Source organism: Capra hircus, chromosome 13 (assembly GCF_001704415.2).
Source record: "Capra hircus breed San Clemente chromosome 13, ASM170441v1, whole genome shotgun sequence".
NCBI lineage: Eukaryota > Metazoa > Chordata > Mammalia > Artiodactyla > Bovidae > Capra > Capra hircus.
The window spans coordinates 23,654,612-23,667,458 of NC_030820.1; the positions used below are offsets into that span (position 1 = coordinate 23,654,612).

General features: G+C 41.0%; 1 protein-coding gene across 1 annotated transcript in view; it reads right to left on the reverse strand.

Annotated features, from left to right (window-relative positions):
- The window catches only part of C13H10orf67 (chromosome 13 C10orf67 homolog), a 35,827-nt gene continuing 33,982 nt past the window's right edge, over positions 11,003-12,847 (reverse strand). The window contains exon 5 of the mRNA XM_018056852.1: positions 11,003-11,020. Coding sequence (XP_017912341.1) covers positions 11,003-11,020 — 18 coding nt within the window. The remainder of the gene's footprint in view (positions 11,021-12,847) is intronic.

The following is a 12,847-nucleotide window of genomic DNA, read 5'->3' on the forward strand; positions in this document are numbered from 1 at the left end:
AGTGACAGCACAGACTGAGACACTGGAGAAATATTTACATAAACTGAGATGATGCCCTTGTAGGTTATTAAGTAAAACTAGAAAGTTGAGATTTCATTTTTAGCCTTAAAAGTTGATGCCAAGAAGGTTAAACTGGTCTATTCTTATACTCTCATTATCTCTGTAAGAATGACACTTGTACCCTCACCATTGAAAAACAGGCTCAAGCACCAGAAAATGACTTCATGTTGTGAAAACCTGCAATGGATTCAGTGATCATAGGAAACATCTCCCAACTCTGACCCATCACAGTATGCATTTCTTTAGAATATAGTTCTTGGGACTTCCCTGGCAGCCCAGTGATTAAGACTCCACACTGCCAATCCAGGGAGCTCAAATTCGAACCCTGGTAGGGGAACTAAGATATCTCACGCCGTGTGGCCAAAAAATAAAAATCAGTTCTTGGAAGTGATTTTATCTAAAACCTAAGACTAGGACTTCCCTAGTGGTTGAGTGGTTAAGACTCCACCCTTCCACTGCAGGGGTGTGAGTTTAATCCTTGGTCTGAGGACTAAGATCCTGTATGTGCACAGCACCACCGAAAGTAAGTAAGTACATAAATAAAATTTAAAAAAAAACTTTTTTAAATGAAAAATAAAACCTAAGAATACCAGAAGTGAAAAATCTAGGTTGAAATCTGAATCTTAAGCTTTATGAGCTCTGGATATGAGGCCAGCATGACTGAGGAACTCAATTTTTAATTTTATCTAACTTTAATTTTCATTTAAAAATTGATACTCGATTCAGTTTGTGGAAAACTTTATTTGGAATAATTCGAGGATGTAAATTCACATTTTTATCTGTAAATTTTATGAATTCTATCTAAAGATACATTCTTATTCTATGAAATCACTCAAAGAATATTTTTAAGTGTACCCGTGCTCAGCACCGGGAAAAGATCAGAGACCAGTGCTGTCTTTGGGTTGTAGGACCTTTGGCAGTGCAAACTGACCATCACAGAAGGGGGTTTTGAGAGCTGAGAAAGCTGAAAGCAGGACTCTGACCTGGGTGCGGAGGGCAGGAATTGCCATGGTTCTGTGACATCAGATGCCCCAGGAAATCTTGATTTTTATGATATCAAAAGCATTCCCTGCTCTAAATACAGATTTTCTGCAAAATACAAACCCAGTTCATTCACATACAGAGAAATGGAGATAAAACAACATCTGATATGAAAATAGGCTGCCCATTCCTAATATCATTTTTCCACAAGCATATCTTTGGACTCCCTGTGTCATGTGATTTTTCAATTCCTTACAGTCAACAAGGGAGACACTCAGTTATGCCAAATGAAAGAAAACATGAGTTCATTTTCAAGACGGAATCCTTTCTCATTACTAGAGAAATCATCCCAAACAACACTAAATACAGGAATCAGCTTTTCTCGACATCGCAAGACAAGGCGGGGGCATAGTGTTATTTCATTAATTATGCTGATATTTCCATTGAAAAGAGTCATTCATCAATGTAAAAAAGTTACAGTACCTTTTGAATAGTTTTATGATCCTTTTCTGCTATCTCTTTCAGACTTATAATTTCATCTTCTGTAAACAAAAGGAGAGAGAGGCCAACCATGAAATTACAAGCTTATGGCCCTGTATTCAATCTGCCTGCTTCAGGGCAGGCTATACACCGCTGGCAGGCATGGTGGACGCAAGTCCTAGCAGGACTACGACCTTCACAACTGCCCTTGACATTCACAGCCTTCTTCCTGCTGTTCAGACGGCTGGTCAGATAGGGATTAAGAACTAAGTTCAAGATCCAAGTGTGGCTGAAGGCTGAAAGCTTTTCATCGAGTCTAGCAAGGGACATTTTTGCTGTTAGTCACAGCCAATACAAACTGCTTTAGCAGGTGGCACTTTATGGACTTTGTAAGAACTACCAAAACCTGAAGACGCATTATTACACATCAGGAGAGAAATGAAACTACACTGGCCTGGTGTAACTTACAGCCAAGAAACACTGCCCCATATCTGATTTTATTAATGTTTCGCTACAAACTTTATATTGCCTACTCAAAGGGCAAAACTGTATAACTAACATAAATACAATGATAGCAGTGCCTGTAAATGCTTTAAAGCAATCCAACTTCAATGATTTAAATGCAATGTTTACCAATGTTTATGGTATGTAAGAAGGGGGCATAGGGTCAACAGATGGAAATCTGTACTTAAAATTTGTGCCAAAAATTGAAGATAAAGTAGTAAGTAGGAACATATTTTCCTGAAGGGCCAATTCTGTTTCTTCACAAAGCACACCTCAATATATATGTTCAAATATGAAAATGTTAGAAATTTTAGGTTTTAGATCAAGCACATGAAATTTTGTTTAATATTTATGATATTTCTAAGTGATATTGAGCACTGATGAGCACATTTTTCAAAGGCCAATGCTTGGATTTAAAAACAACCACCCTGAGTTAAAAAGGCATGGCTAGGGGAGTATGACCAATTCCTGTCCCAAGAAAAGAATGCAAATTAGAAGTGGCCAACAAGCTGGTATTTTAAATGTAACTATGGTTTGGTAACAAACACATGTTTGAAAAAGACAAGCATGGCCATGAATTTTATAAACGTGCCCAGTGTATAGAGTTTTCTCAAAAATGACTCTAAATGTTACCTAATACTGAATTTTCTTTTACACTGAGCTGGATTTCTTCTTCGAGTTCTGAAATGACTTGAAGCAGTCTCTCATTTTCCATTTTGAACTCCAAGTTTTCCTTTTCTAGAGTTGTTCTCAGAGGGCTGCTCTCTTTGATAAAAGAATCCTAAAAGAGGGAGAATTCCATATTTCTAAGCAGGGAGCCAAGGATTTAAATATGCAAGACGAGACAATACAGATACAGAAGAGCTATCATATAATTTTCTGAATTCTATTACACACTTATAATATGAATAGTAAAAAGGGAAGGAGAGTAAAATAGAGCTTGCTGGAAGAAAGGCTGCAGTACCTTCTGTACAAAGACCACAGCACATGGGGACAGTTTATTGACAGGAATAATGCATATCATACTGTTTGTGTGCCCTCATCATTCAGGTCAATTCATCATGGAGGCTGCGTCCGGGGAGGCAGCTGGGGCCCCTCCACCCACACTTCCCTCTGTGTGCGTCTGAAGTGCTGCTGTAACCAGGCAGGCTGGGGAGCCCGCGGGCCGGCAGCAGCGCCGGGGAAGGGGGTGCGGGCGGGGGCGGGGGCAGAGTGCACGGCTAAGGAGGGGGGCTTGTTGCCTTTGTGGCATTTCCCAGTGTCAGCGCTGCCAGTGTCAAGAGGAGCACACCGCATGTCAAAGTGGTGACGTTTCCAGGCTGGGAGCCGCATGGAGCCCATCAGGCACACGGATATCCACACAGTTGGGTTTTCTGCTTGGTGGAGGAGCCACCCAGAGGCAATTCATATTCTGAACATTAACGTGGCTTTGCATGCCTGTCACACTGGGACTGTGCAGGCGTTGAATGCTATTGAAGACTTCGGTTTAAATCTCTATGCAAACAGTGATTACCTTGTAAGAAGGTTTCAGGATAACTTACAACAAAAGACTTTAAAGTTATAGTTTTGGTAAAGCAAACTCATTTACATTTTTATTATGTGCGTCTTTTGTTTAAATCTTGCCATGTCCATTACGGAGACGCTTTTTCTTACGCAATAGAAGCTTATTGGGACAGCGACTCTTCTTTTCTTCTTCTCCTCTGTTTCAAAGCTATTGAAAACATCTGACCATACTTGCTTATGGCTGTCTAGATTTTACTCGCTGCACTTCTTTTTAAAATTAAGATGTAATGAGTTGGAGAAGCTGATGCAAAACTTTATATTTCATGATGGTAAAATATTAAACTGATTATGCAATCTCAAAATAGTAAAGAACATGCTTGAAAGTCATTGTATTATTACATTAAAAGAGACAAAAGTATTTATATACCTTTGTTCAAAATCAATATGGACACTAGAAATTTTCAGATGAATTATAAGCTGTTCTTTTAGTAGCAATGCCATGATTGCAAATACATAAGGATAAAATCTCCTCTCCTCAAAAACAAAATCATCCCTCCCAAAAAGTCTTTCCTCCCAGTATAACTAGTGTCCTTTTGAAAGTATACTTTTATTTAACTTTAGAGATAACTGAAAGTAAATTATTAAAAAAAGGTTTCCTCTGTGGTCATCATAATGGTTCAGAAGAAAAATATGTAGCTATCATGTTTTATAGTACATGAATAAACTCTTGAAAAACAACAAGGGACTTTTTAATGAAGTCAGTTATACCAGACTTAATGTTTATAATGATGACGTTAAATTTTGCTCTAAGCCCAGTTGTGAATCTTCATGATTTTGATTCACCATTCCACTTAAATTATTTAAGCCCAATTCATTCTTAACTCATGAGAACTAACAAATTTAATAACTAATAACACTATTTTCTTAATAAGAAAGAATCCCAGTCATTATTTTCTTGTCCCACATAGTTCAACTTGAGAACATCAAACAATGAATTTCTAGACTGAAAACGCTTTTTAAAAAGCCAACAGCGTTTGCCTTAATTGGCTTAAATGTACATTTCCTAACAGTGGCAGAAAATGAACACCGATTGTGGATTACGTGAGCATCCATTATAATAAACTAAATGAGAACTATTTGAATAATCAGATGAAGTGTAAAATTTACAAGAGGTGGCACCTAGCACCTAAATGGGTTTTCTAAAAATCTCGTAGAAAAGCAAGAAACAAGGCAACACTTCCAACTCAAGGGTTTCTCCCCTCCCACAAATCCATGGACAGCCCCAGTTCCTGAGAGGTCAACCTTTAGCTCGGTCCCCACCATCTGTCAGCTGCAGGAACTGCAAGTAATTAACTATTCAGATTCCCACAGCAATGGGGACACTCATTAGCAAAATGAACAAAGGGATAGTTCTGGGCGGCTGCGGTCATCTGTACACTCTGAGTGGCAGGTTTTGTGGTGGTGTTTCTCCTACCATCTGCCCACACCACTAGCTTGGGCTCACTGAAACCACGAGACTCCTTTAAAACAAGCTGCGTTAATAAACCGAAGTTAAGATGGATGGAGATCATTAAAAGGTGGTTAACTAGTTAAAGCTATTTAAAGCTACATCATTGCTCAAGACAGCCTGCAGTGCGATCCATGGTCACTCTGGGATTTAAAATTTATAAAGGAACTTGTCAATTTAGAGTTCTTCTATCATGCAGTGGACGCTAGGATTTCCAAGTGCCGGCTTACATGCTATTTCTCTTGTGAACAGCCACAGGATGTGCAGTATCCCTGCCCAAGGCCTCAGAATCCCAAACAGTAGTGAAAGAACCATTTCTGGAAATGGATGCTCTCCACAGCCTCACTACTCCAAACGTGGTCCAAGGACCAGGAGCCTCGGCATCACCTGGGAGCTTTTTGAAAATGCAGAATCTCCGGGCCCAATTCAGACCTGTCTGAATCTATATCTTAACAGGAGCGGCAGGTGACCCATACACACAGAAAGTCAACAGAGGCTGAGAAAGAAGCACTGTTTGGGGCATCGCAGGTGCCTTCCCAGCAGTCTCCCTTTTGCCACACTGGCGTCTCACTTCTGCAGGCTCTGCGTACAGTGTTTGGACATCTCAGTTTGATGCTGGGGGTGGGGGTAGGGGTTTCCGCTGCATGCCCATGCTGTGTGGCAGTCACCGAGACGAGCAGGTGCTTTCCCAGTGAGTGACAGCCAACAGAGCGGCCCACTGGGGCAGTGCAGCCCTGCAGAGCTGCCGCTCTTGAATGACGGCTCTGTTTCAAAACTGTCAGCAACAAGCAGTCACGTTTACGTAGTGGTGGTGGCGGGGGTGGGTGGGCATGATGGTTGCATAGCTCATCCATGTTGGGGTAGGAAAGAAAAATGAAGTCTTTTCGAAACAACTCTAATTGCAATTGAAGCACACAGGCGTGTGCATGTGTACACAGACACACAGGCACACTACCCTGGCCAGCGAGCTCCTTCAGCAATTCTTGAGTGGATTTATCAGCATATAGCACGGCAAGCTGCAGACTATAGCAGAGTACCATTAACTCATTGAGGGGGTTCACAGAGCCTGAAAAGACACTCAGCCCTTGAATGTGTGTGTGTGTGTTAGTCGCTCGGGCATGTCTGACTCTTTTCAACCCGGTGGACTGTAGCCTGCCAGGCTCCTCCATCCATGGTATTTTCCAGGCAAGAATACTGGAGTGGATTGCGATTTCCTTCTCCAGGGGATCTTCCCAACCCAGAGACTGAACTTGGGTTTCCCGCATTGCAGGCAGACTCTTTACCATCTGAGACACCAAGTGAAGCCCTCTCGGGGAAAATTCAACATTAAGGATGTTCTGACCTGGAGAGATGAGGCTTCTGTAACTTGACGAGAGTCCTTTTTCTGATTTCCATCTTGTCATGAATATAAGCTAAGCTAGATGTTTACTACACCTTCCTTTTCCTGTCATTCTTAGATTTTACTCTAAAACAATCTGGAGAGAGATTATGACTAGTAACGATGAAGTAATTTATGTGATCAGACTATGAGGAAGAACAAACTAGAGTGTTCCCTTATTGTTTATTCAATTTGCTTATTTCAAGTTGTTTTTGTGAGTTATTTCAACTGCTGCTTTGAGAATTTCTAATTGTTTCTCCAAATTTGGTTTTCCAAATATAATTTCAGATACTTGCTGTATTGAGCTTTTTATACCGCTAGAGGGAGCAGTTGTATTAGATGAAATTTCAAACTTAGGGCTTCTCTCGTGGCTCAGACGGTAAAGAATCCACCTGCAACGTGAGAGACCCGGGTCCGATCCCTGGGTCAGGAAGATCCCTTGGAGAAGGAAATGGCAACCCACTCTAGTATTCCTGCCTGGAAAATCCCATGAGTGGAAGAGCCTGGCAGGCTACAGTCTATGGGGTCACAAAGAGTTGGCCATGACTGAGTGACTTCACCTAGAACTTGAGAGGCATGGAGTTCTAGGAAAGCTAGCTCTTAGAAGATTTTTTAAGAGAAATTTCAGATTTTTAAAAAAAATATATAGCCTGCTTTTGCAGTGTTCATGTCCATCCTACCGAAAGGTACACTAGCCCTGCTCTGCATTGCCCTAGCATGGTGTTTCACTAGGGTCCTCTGGTGCCGGGGAAAACGTATACACTCAGTTACTCAGGAGTCTCACCTTCCTCAAATCTTAAGTTGTTTACAGCAATACTGATGTGGTGTCCATGGAGACAAATTACAGTGAAACAACCAAGGTCTTCTGCTGGAGAAGACTCTTGAGAGTCCCTTGGACAGCAGAGAGATCAAACCAGGCAATCTTAAAGGAAATCAACCCTGAATACTCCATGGAAGGACTGATGCTGAAGGTGAAGCTCCAATACTTTGGCCACGTGATACAAACAGCTGACTTACTGGAAAAGACCCTGATGCTGGGAAAGACTGAGGGCAGAGGAGAAGGGGGTGACGGAGGATGAGATAGTTGGATGGCATCACTGGCTCAATGAACATGTCTGAGTAAACTCTGGGAGACAGTGAAGGATAGGCATGCTGCAATCCATGGGGTCACAAAGAGTTGGGCACGACTGAACGACAACCACCACCAAGGTCTTCAGAATGTCACCAGATGCAGAGAACACCCGCTTATATAACAGCAGGGGTGGACCCTCCCACTTCCTGTGGTCCTCACCAAGCCCCGCCCACCTCATCTTGATCTTTACCCAGGATGTCCAGACAGACCAGTTAACAGGCTGAGGACAATCGGAGGTGTAAACACACCAAGAAAGACCTCGTGTTGGAAGCTCAATTACAGAACTGGGATATTTTCAACAGTAAACCAGATGGTAGTAAGGACTTGTGTGTTTCCCCATCATGATAACTAGAATTTATATGCATGCCTTTCTTCAAAGAACTCACAGTGATTCAGGTTCACAACAAATCCTCCTCATAACACTGTTGGCTAGGCAGAGATCACTTTTCATTTCACAAGTGGGAAATAATTGGATCAAAACTGCCTTGCTAATCAATGCTGGATATCATTAGTCAAGGGCAGGAGTAAAAGCCAAAACTATTACAACTTTTCTATTAAATTTTCTACTAATAATTCTATCAATTATTTTCTCCAAAAAACTAAGAGTAAATGTAGATCCAAGATAAGAAAAGTAAATTCAAAAATTGGATGTGTCTCTTCCTCCAAGGCGATCAGAATATGTAAAAAGAAATAATATTCAATTATATTAGATCTATGATAAGAATACTGCTAAGTCAATTCAGTCGTGTCTGACTCTGTGCGACCCCATAGACAGCAGCCCACCAGGCTCCCCTGTCCCTGGGATTCTCCAGGCAAGAACACTGGAGTGGGTTGCCCTTTCCTTCTCCAATGCATGAAAGTGAAAAGTGAAAGTGAAGTCGCTCAGTCGTGTCTGACCCTCAGCGACCCCATGGACTGCAGCCTTTCAGGCTCCTCTGTCCATGGGATTTTCCAGGCAAGAGTACTGGAATGGGGTGCCATTGCCTTCTCTGATGGTAAGAATACTTAATACTAAATTGCTTAGAAGATTCTCTGGTTTTTTTAGAACATAGAGAATTCTTTTTTTGTTTTTGTTTTGTTGTTGTTGTTTTTGTAGAACACAGAGAATTCTAATAGATTAAACAAAGTATTCTTTCCCCAGTTAGTAAACAAAGTCCTTTAGAATGGTGCAAGTTCAATTCCTTATCTTTTCTAACTTTGAGGGTTTTAAGTAAGAATACTAGTGTGGGACTTAGATAAACCAAGGAATGCACTTAAATAGCCCAGCAACCTGGAACCTGGAAGTGTTTCTTCCTAGCATTCACATTTTGATGTATTACTTCTCAGAGTTTTCCCATATATATATATCTATATATACACATACATATATGTGTGTATATATACATGTACACACACATACATGTATATATACATACATATACATACATGTATACATGCACACGAGTCAATATTTATGTGTATCTACACTATACACTTAGTGATGTACACTTAGGGATATACACAAAGTAATGTACACTTAGGGATATACAGTAAGTAGTGTACACTTAATGATATACACTTAGTGATGTACACTTAGGGATATACACTAACGTACACTTAGTGATGTACACTAAATGATGTACACTTAGTGATATACACTTAGTGACCAAGGCTTCCCTGATAGCTCAGGTAAAGAATCTACCTGCAATGCAGGAGACCCTGGTTCTATTCCTGGGTCAGGAAGATCCTCTGGAGAAGGGATGGGCTCCCCACTGCAGTGTTCTTGGGCTTTCCTTGTGGCTCAGCTGGTAAAGAATCTGCCTGCAGTGCAGGAGACCTAGGTTCTACCCCTGGGTTGGGAAGATCCCCTGGAGAAGGGAAAGGCTACCCATTCCAGTATTCTGGCCTAGAGAATTCCATGGACTATATAGTCCAAGGGGTTGCAAAGAGTCGCACACGACTGAGTAACTTTCACTTTCATACACAGGGATCACTATACATTTAATTATAATTATAATAATTATATATGTTATGTTGATTTATACATATACTGTAATACTATAATCCATTATAATAATATAATGTACATATAAGAAATATATAAGTTATAAGAGTGTATATATTGGATTGGCCAAAATGTTAATTTGGGTTTTCCATAACATTCTATGGAAAAACCCAAACCTTTTTGGCCAACCCTATATGTGTGTGTGTGTGTGTGTGTGTGCATGTGTGTGTGTACATATATATACATGTATATTGCAACCTTTAATTCTTACTCTATACAGAGGAAAGAGCTACCTCCTTACGTGGGACTTTGGGTTCAGATGGACCCTGGTTTCCATGCCACGTCAGCATTTGCCAGCTGCGTGCTCCGGGTGAGCCTCTGCCCCCTCGTCGGGAGACTGAGCTGAGGTGAGGAAGTGCCCCTGTCGGCTGGCACGCAGCAGGCTGACCCTCTGGCTTCTCTGGCCACCTCTCCTACTCAAACAACCTACTTCTTGCTCTCAGCACCTAGTATGAAAACCCCGCTATGGCTATTTGAGTTGATTGGGGATTAAAACAAACGTATTCAGGGTCCACAGTTTCAAGATCCTTCTCATTCATCTCCTCAACAGGTAGCTAAGCTCTCCTTTTGGCTTTCTCTCTCTCCTCAAGTTTGTTCTCTTCAGTCCTTGGAGCAGTAAAGCAGCTCCTGGCTCCCATTACAACAGGGAGAACAGGGCGAAACTCCTCTGAGAATTTTCCTTCTTGACATTTCTGTGGAAGGTCATCCTGTTACAAGCTGGTTTCTTGAAAGCCTCTGACTTGAGATTGTTTTGTGTCTTTCAGATTAATTGGACTGAAAAAAAAAGGGTGGGACTCTTCCGTATTAAAACAAAAATGTATTTACATGCTTTTCGAGGGTGGAAGATAGGTTATTTTATTTCCCTTACAAATAAAAATTGAGAACAATTATACTGCTCCTATTTATAATTATTATGGGTTTTCTAGACTATGTTATTGAGCAAAAAACGGGTTGAACTATCTTATTTTGTGAAGAAGATACCCAAGATACATCCACTGTAGTCCCTTTATTCCAAACCCGAGCTTTTTAGACAGCCGTAACTTCATTTACATATATTAACATAAATTATTCTTTGCCGTGAAACTTACAACTTTTTGAAATCCATGTTCTTCATATTGATCTAGTTCTTCTCTTAATTCCTTAATGACTTCTTCTTTCTCCCTCAGTCTTTTTGACAAAATGTTCATTTTGACAGTCATTGCATCATGCAGGGATGTCTTCTCGTCTTCCACCTCAAAGTATTGCTGGGGGGAGAAAGATACTAGTCAGACACTATGCTAGCACCAGCAGAGACCATTTCATGTTTTATTTAAGCTCCGGTCTTGTCAAGTTGTTTTATTTTTGCAACTTGCATGCAAGTTTTAGTAAATTATGATGTTTATATTGACCAATACACTAAAAGTGTCAATGGCACTACAGCACACTATTATCCTGTAAGAGACAAAGCACAATGTCTTACACGGACTGTATCTGTCAATAATAATATAGTAATAATATAGTCTGCCAATAATAATAGTAGTAAAAGCCTTAGCCGTAAATCTACATCATGATTGTGAATGTCCTACTTCACTCTTCCTCTAGAAAGGAAACTAGCAAAAAATTTGACTATGTAAAACAGAAAAGAAATGTACTTCAATGGTGCAACTAATTCCCTCAATGGTTTGGAATGGAGAGGTGGAAAAAAAGTAGAACCATTTCTTGAACCTATTTGAAGCATTGAGGTGCTAGCCTATTCACAGTCAGGACTCTGAAGAATTGTGTCACAAAATCAAAGCAAGGAAAATGCTATAAAATGGATGCTGCTATTTACTTCCAACATATAAAAATCTCATTTTCAACACAGACATGCAAAAGCATTTTGTCCATTTTGGACTCTTTTGGGAATTATGGAAGAATTTTTTATTCTCATCATCTGTTTGTTACTAATATATCTGGACACATGGACTTACAATAAACATAGTAAAACTTAATCATATCTTCATATCTGCTAATATACATAATATTGTATTTTAAAGAGTTAAATTTAAAAACTAAAATTGTTCTAATATTATATGATGAATCCCGGCAGACTGGGAAGAATACAATTATATACGGGTAGCATTTAAGAGTCAAGCTAGGGCATCCCTAGTGGCTCCGTGGTAAAGAATCTGCCTGTCAATGCAGGAGACACAGGTTCCATTTCTGGGACAATCCCACATGCTGCGGAGCAACTGAGCTGGGTCCTAGAGCGCAGGAGTCACAACTACTGAGCCCATGTGCCACAACCGATGAAGCCCACACACCCGAGAGCCCACGTAGCACAACAGAAGGCACTGCCGTGAGAAGCCTGCACACCACAACTAGAGAGTAGCCCCTGCTCGCCAAAACTGGAGAACAGCCTGCACGGCACACCCCAAATAACTGCCAGTCTCTACCTCACTAATAAGAAAAGCAGTGACTGAAGATGCGGTAGAGTTTGAAAGAGTGAAAACAGAACACGCATATGACAACATTCGTTGTTTAACTGGGTGATTCTAGAGAACAGCACTGAGTATGTAGGTCTATTCTTCACATCTACTCTGCTTTATGTCTCCAGCTTAAATGCTCTGCAGAGGTTAAGACACTTACCCCGCTGGTGCCCTGAGTGTAAGTTCCTGGGCATCTCAAATTCAACAGGTCCAAACAGAGGTCCCCATCTTCACTCTCCTCCTCTCTGCCTCTCCCATTAACATCAGCCCAAGCCAGAAACCCATTTTCTGTCATTTTAAGCACCTTCTATTCCCTCACTAACTCACCAAATCTGTTCAATGGACCTCTAAGTCACTCCTGAACCTACTTCTCTCCTTTCCTGATCCACTGCCTTGATGTTACCACCAAAATTTGGGCCTGCCAATCTACTGACATCAGCCTTCCCTGGTGGCTCAAATGGTAAAGAATCTGCCTGCAATTCTTTAGGAGACCTGGGTCTGATCCCTGGTCAGGAAGATCCCCTGGAAGAGGGCATGACAACCCACTCCAGTATTCTTGCCTGGAGAATCCCATGGACAGAGGAGCCTGAAGGGCTACAGTCCCGGGGGTTGCAAAGAGTTGGACACGACTGAAGTGACTTAGCACACACAATCTGCTGATAGCAGGTTGTGGTAAAGGAAAGTTCAGTGTTTATTATTAAATGCCAAGCAAGGAGTCCAGCACAGTTAATGCTCAAAAGCCTGAACTCCCCAACGGGTTTCAACAGTTTTTTTTTAATGTATTTATTTGTTTTGACAATGCTGTGCACAG